At 43.2% G+C, this 7,021-nt stretch overlaps 1 protein-coding gene across 1 annotated transcript in view; it reads left to right on the top strand.

Annotated features, from left to right (window-relative positions):
* Window positions 1-265: 265 nt before the first annotated feature.
* smtnb (smoothelin b) overlaps window positions 266-7,021 on the top strand; it is a 245,106-nt gene continuing 238,350 nt past the window's right edge. The window contains exons 1-2 of the mRNA XM_010790747.1: window positions 266-392; window positions 3,856-4,559. Of these exons, the coding sequence (XP_010789049.1) occupies window positions 266-392; window positions 3,856-4,559 (831 nt within the window). The remainder of the gene's footprint in view (window positions 393-3,855; window positions 4,560-7,021) is intronic.

Below are 7,021 nucleotides of genomic sequence, written 5' to 3'. Positions count from 1 at the left end.
TAAGTGTAATTGCGATTATTCATTAACTTTGAAAACATACATTTATTGGAGAATTTTTTTTAACAGTATGTTTTTAACAGTTGGTTACCCTGAACTTTAAGTATAATTAAACTGGAAAAAAAAAAAAAAAAAAAAGTAATAATAAAAAAAAAATCGTTTTATTTCGATTACATTGTTTTCGTAATCGTTGCAAGCCATAATCGTAATCGCGATTTAAAATACGATTAATTGAGTAGTCTGGAGTTTTTATGGAAATGCACTGAGCATGTGTTCCTCTTTTCTTCTCCAGGAGACAGAGCGGGAGAGTCACAGTGAGCAGGAGCGTGTCCGATCTCAGATCCGGGATTTAAGGGGACAGCAGACTCAACAAAGCAAAGAGCTGCAGAGAAAAGGTGAGAAACACTGCCAAACTACTCACTCGCTGACTAACACCATTTTTCTAAAACCTACACACACTTCGATCTTGTTTTAGCTATGCCACGCTTTTGGGATTGCTTTAAACATTCACCTAAAGGTCAAGTTTGTGTAAGAATTCGAAGCCAACACTGACCACCTCTGTTGCGTTTATGACTGCACACATCCGATTCGATGCAATTTCCTCTCCACTGCCTGCCTCAGCTGAAGGAGCCTTTCTCCTGAGGTGGCGGTCAGGAGGTCATATTAATTCATCTAACCGTATTAACTGTTTGGAGAACCTCACAGCCATAGGCTTAATTACTTCTTAGGTGTGAAGTCCTTTCATTAACCACTTTGTTAGCCACACCATTTAATAAACTATCATGAATGCAAACCTTCAGGAGAGGATGAATGGGCTTCTTTCACTTCCATTTGACACTTTGCAGGCACAGAGCTGACTATGAATAGCTTGTAAAATGACAAAAGTGCATTATTGAGACACAAATGTGGTTACACACCTATCTACAGTATAGCTTGTCCAAATCAAACCATCTATGGCAAACTATATATTGGATAAAGCCCCTGATATAGGACACCAAACTTAACTTTGATTATCCTTGGCTGAACATGAAAGAGTTTATTTTCTTTTATTTAATCTCGGGGCCTGGCTGACCTAAACAGCCATAGTGGTGTCATTCTGTGTGGCCTGGTGTGCCCTGGACTTGGCTCTCTGTGTCCGTCTCATGGGTCTGGGGTTGGTGGTGGGGTTATGGGAAGCAACAGAGGAAAACCCAACAGCCACACCTCTGCTAAATAAAGCTGATACCAGAACAGAACTAAGGTCGAGTGAACTTGGCCGAGAAACTCCCCACTGTTCCTGATTTATCCGCTCCCTACATAACAATTTAAACCAGGGTGAAACCAGGGTGAACAAACAAGGGACCACCGTAGAAAAGCCGGTTAGGAATGTGCCTTTTTTTTTTTTAGAGGAAACAAAGACACTGACGTTTGTGGTTGGGAAAGGACAGCGTAGACAGGGTGGGCCGGCGGTTCTTCAGTGGGCGGCTGTGTCTCAGCAGAGAGAAAGTAGCTGAAAATAAGAGATTGTCTTGGACCATGCATGGCGGGTTTTTTTTTTTTTAATGCAGCAAAAAACGCATACCTCTCAGACAAAAAGCTTATATTTATTTACCTCAATGACCATGTGTTAAGCAGTACTTCAAAATGTAATGTTCGGAGAGACGATCAGTGGAATGTGCCTTGAGTTCCCAAAAGAGAGAAACTCACACAACATCATGGTCTGCAACTGTGATACCGTGCAAAAAGTGTATCCCAAAATTAGACCAGAAATCCCCCAAAGCGGTGATAGGAAAAATCTGAGAGGTTGAACTGGAACTGTCAACAAATCTGGGGGATTTTGCATCTTCAAGACAAGGCAGGATATCTGATCATTATACCGTGCTTTCTCTGACACATATGCAACCTGTGCAAGAGTTTAGAGTAGGCATTGCTTCACTAAGAAGGTTTACAAGCCAATAAGGTTGGAAACCCTCGCATATGACCTTAAAAGGATTTTCTAAAGCAGACTCACCTTTTTTTTTTATTGCAATAATTGGTTGCTGCAATGTCACTTTTCTTTATATGGTTGCATTATTAAGAGTAAATGCTTTTAATGAGACATTTTTTAGTAACAATAAAAGCCACGGAGTGATTAGCCCATGTTGAGCCCGGGTCATTGCACCAGCAGGCGAAGTGGAGTCAGAAAAGCTTGTTGACCAGTTCACAGCAACGGAAAATGCTAGCTTTCCTCGGGTCATTGCTTCGGTGTGAAGGGCTAAATAAAACCCTTACTCAGCCTTTGTTTGTGCCCTATATATTGACTGGCTGCCAAATGCACAAGCGCAGGCTGCTTCTGTAGCTATTTCAGAGCTAAGAGCAAGCCTCTCATTATCCAGCAGCAATGGGATTTTCCAAGAAATCGCTACACAATAGACATGACCGTTTCCCAATGGCACAACATGCACAATAATGTATACGTTTATTGAGCAGTAATTGCATTTGGGTTGAGTGCCTCATTAGATTCAGACACTGCTCTCAAGCAGACCATTGTGTCACATGTGAGATTGGCGGCCATTTTTTGTCCTAATTGTGTATCATTACTACGTTATCTATCCAGCCTGTATTACATAATCATCTGGTCTGTTAATCAACATCCTGCTTCCATTTATAAATTGATTGTAAACAAATTAGCAAACTTTTTTCTGGGACGTGTTAAGATTTAATAAATACTTTAGATCAATTTGCTGCAAATGTTATTGTATACTGACAGTCATGCATGAGACAGAAGAGAAACAATGCTCCTTATGGCAATTTCAAGATTTGAACATGCAGAATTAAAACGATCAATAAGTAACTCAGTGTCAGGGTCAATCACTGGTCAAACTACGATTTATCAAATATAATTCAAGATTCTGCAACTGAATTTCCTATTTCACTCCTTAGATCATTTCAGAAATATATTTGAGTATACTGTTTAGCCCTACAATTAGAAAGTGTACGACCCAGGTTGCCATTTTTGAAATTCAAGGCAAGATCAAGAATATCTAAAGTATTTTTTTACAAAGTTACCTACTGTAGATTTAACAAAGCTGTGAACTTCCTGTCTTGCTGGAAATTAAAGGGCATTTCCGCGGCTGCTGGTCACGTTAATTGTTTTTTAAATGACAGCCTTGCATACTTCCTGAACCCCAATTGTTTGCAGTGTTAACACAGCTCACACAGAACTGTTTTCATGCTTTGGTGTGTTCATGGGATGTGGGAATCTGATGCATTCATGGTTTTCTCCGTTTTCCTTATCTGCGGTACGTACACAACCTCAGATATTCCATCACTTGAAGCACCATAGGGTGTTGGAAGTAGAGACTGTAACAGAGGGAGGATGTGGGCTGTGTTGTTTGTAGTGTGGTTTCCTGAGGAGAGAAGGAGCAGTGAAGGAGCCTGGACAGAGGGGAGGGGGAAGTACTTGTCCTAGTCTCTATTTCACCCCCACTTCCTCCATACCGCCTATGGTTTAGCCACATGCTCGCTCTCTTTAGTCTTGACCCCTCCTTCTATTCTACGCACATCCACCGACACAATCTCACAGATCTTGCTCAGGAACTGAAGCCAGTCTGGAGGAAATGCCTTCATCCCCTCATGTCTCCACGTGCCTCCTCTGTGATCCTGAGTGGTATATTCTAGCCTGGCCTGTGCCCACAGAAGTATTTCATATCCATCACTTCAATCTCATACTTCACCACCTACTGCTTTCCTTTACTCACAGACAATAACACCCTTTTTACTGAAGTTCACTACTAGTGTGAGAGAAAAGTAATATGAGAATCTGTTTTTGTAACAGGAAAGCTTCAAGGTACAGAAAGGCTTTCATTACTTTTTGATTGAATTTGTTTCCTGTTGCAGGCTCCAGCTCAGACATGGTGCTGGATCTGGATCACCTGGGGAAGGACGATGGCCCTGCAGCGCTGCTGATCCAGCCTCAGAGAGAGGCTGAGATCAGCGAGCCGGACCTCGTCCTGTCTCATCGTCAGAGGTCCGACTCCTCAGCGTCAGACCGCAGTGCGACCTCTGGGCTCTCCAGGTCCAATCTGGATTCTGTGGCTTCAGAGAAGAGCGGGGGCTCAGCCTTCAGAGGCCGGCTGGACTCTGGAGCCTCGGACAGGAGCCAGAGTCCCTTCCAGAGAGGTCGGCTGGACTCTGGGGCTTCAGAGCGGAGCGTCGGCTCCCTGACCCACATCAGGCAGAGACTGGGTTCAGATGTCTCAGACTCCGGCGTCAGACCCCGTCTGGGCTCCGGGGCTTCAGACAGCGCTGGGCTTTTGTCACGGAAAAGGACGGACTCGGGGACATCTGTTAGTGCGAGTGTGTCCTCTGAGGAGAGGGGTCCAGCAGAGGATGTGGAGGTATCCACGAGCGGTTCCACTTACAGCACAGATTCAGAAGTTGAGAGCGTAAGTCAAGATCCAGCCAGCCTTCAGGCTCCGTCCAAACAGGACAGCATCATCGACCAGGAGCAGCCGGATGGAGCCGTCTTATCCCGGAAAGATCCTGCAAATGGCCTGCTCAACGGCAGCATCAAGGGAACATTTGACTTCCAGAAAGAAAAGGTAGAGTGCACAGTCCTTGTATGAACTTGTTTTCTTTGAGGAGACAAATTTAAAAGAAAAACATTATAAATACAGCATCCATACAGTGCAGGAGGGCCACTGACTAGTTTAATGAGCATGGCGATAATCAAAGCATGTTTACCAAATAAAACAATAAGAATTTCTGATACTTCCCCAAGTTTTTAATAATTTTCCTCTTTTAATACTAACAATACATACAAAACATATTTGAATACTAAGAAAGGAAAATGGAAAAATGTAGATCTTTTCCAAGTCTTACTGAGACACCTTTCATTTGGCCTCCCATCTGTGTCTATTTCAGCCAGCCTAACATCAGCTGTACACATTATAATTGTGCCACTAGAGTGGGGTGTTGAACCACATAGCCATGCACCAACAGTCCAAGCTCTTTTCCTTCTTTCTTCTCCATCATCCCACCCCAGACACTCGTTCTTCAGTGACACCCAGGTCACATCGGCATCCATAAACACAACTCGCGGAGCCTCTGTTAGGTGCTGTTTAACTTTTGTTACTTAGCTACACAAACAAACTTTGCACCTGAGTGTCTCTGCTTCACCTCAGCGGCGTGTCGGCCTCACCTGCTCTCAGAGAGGGATAGAAAGTGCTGTGGCCAGAGGTTCTGTCTCTCTTCAGCCCAGCACACACACACACACACACGCACGCACGCACGCGCGCGTAGCGGCTGTTTCTGCACTGACTGTTGAGCAACATTTCCCATTTAGGGGCCTCGGGTCACCGTGACACCATCGCGTTGCTCCTCTAAATGTGTTTACTCAAGGCTGGCCCCGGACTTCTTTTATTGTTCCCTGCAAGATACGCTGATGCTCATTCTCCAGAGAGTAATGTAAACACTCTGGGGCCCATCATGGCTCTGCTGCCAAAAAAAGAACAGAGTCCCACCACTTCACTCCAAACACAAATGTTACATAAAGAAAACACCACCGGTTGATTCTGTTTTTAGGATGGTGTGTGTGTGTGTGGCCCTGTGGTTGTTAAAAATAGTGCATGCTAACTAGGGATGGGATTTACCAAAAATAAATACATACGTGTTCAAATAAGTATAGAAACCAAGTCGAATTTGTCAAATGTATTGAACTGTTGATCACAGTTTGAACAGTTGACAGCTATAAGCCTACAGCTTTCATGCTTAAAACATAACTTGTTTTTTAAATGAAAGAGGGATCATACACGAACAACATAACGGGTTAGGGTAACGTAACCCTATTACAACAGAGATCACAACCTTTATAACAGGGCCTATTGCACAGAATGCAGCTATTAATTACTCATTCTTGTTTAAGAGTATTGAGCCATGTCTACTCAGGGGAGAGGCGGGGTCCTGTGGGGGTCGAGCGATTCACAATCAGTGCCAGCTGTGTATGTAAGTACCTCTCTCAGCTGGAACTGGCAAAATGAGGTTTGAGTCTGTATGATCTGCTGTGTAGGGAGGGGCAGCAGCCATATCGTTAGCTAGATCTGATGGATTGGACATACGCAAATGAAGTATAACTGGACGCGAGAGAGAGAGAGTCAGCCCTGGCTCTGCCCGGCTGGTGAGGGACGGATAGAGCGGGAGCGCAAGGAAGCAACACCTTAGACGCTAACAACATTTAGCTGAGCATGGGCAGCTGTATACATTGAATTACTTCCGAGTTGATCATTGTACAATCAGACTTAGGCACGCCCTCCCGAGAGAGAGGGAGAAGATGGGTATTTCCATCTAACTCTTATCATATGTTCTGATAGAGATTTCGAATATCTCGATAATCGTTCCCATCCCTAATGCTACACCCACTCCTATCTTGACTTCACTCTACTGATTGTTCCATAATGTGTTCTTTGTTTTGTTCTGTTTTTTTAGATGACAATAAACAGTGATCTGCTCCGTCAATAATGGCAAAGCAAAAGGATTCTGTAAGAAACTATCATTTCCGAGCACTTCTCAAATCTAAATATGTGCTGGCATGCTCTTTCTTTGGAATTTGTTCAATTTATCAGGTTTGGATTAAAAAATGATTGTCGTTGGAAATACTCTTTTAGATATCTTGGATCTTGCCTTCGAATTTTCAAAAATGGCAACCTGGTGTCGTTACACTTTCTAATTGATAGCGGCTAAACAGTTATACTCAAATATATTTCTGAAATGATCTAAGGGAGTGAAATAGTAATTTCAGGTTTGGGCCAGAATATTTGGAATTATATTTGATAATCGTATTTGACCAGTGATTGACCTGTCTGACACTGAAGTATGTTGCTTTATTTGAGAAAGGATACCTGCCATATTTTAATCTGAGTACTGAGTTATTTGGCGAGTTCAAATCTTGAAAATATGCCTATTAGATAGCAGTTTCTTTATGTGTTTCCATCTTCAGTGTGTCCGCTGCGTATGAGATGAGCATGGCAGGAAACCGGCAGCTCGTTAGTTGTTGACCAATTATGAT

Source organism: Notothenia coriiceps, unplaced genomic scaffold, assembly GCF_000735185.1.
Source record: "Notothenia coriiceps isolate Sejong01 unplaced genomic scaffold, NC01 NC01_scaffold00034548, whole genome shotgun sequence".
Lineage (NCBI taxonomy): Eukaryota > Metazoa > Chordata > Actinopteri > Perciformes > Nototheniidae > Notothenia > Notothenia coriiceps.
Note: the sequence above shows the minus strand (reverse complement) of the source record. Positions and strands in the feature narration are given on the sequence as shown.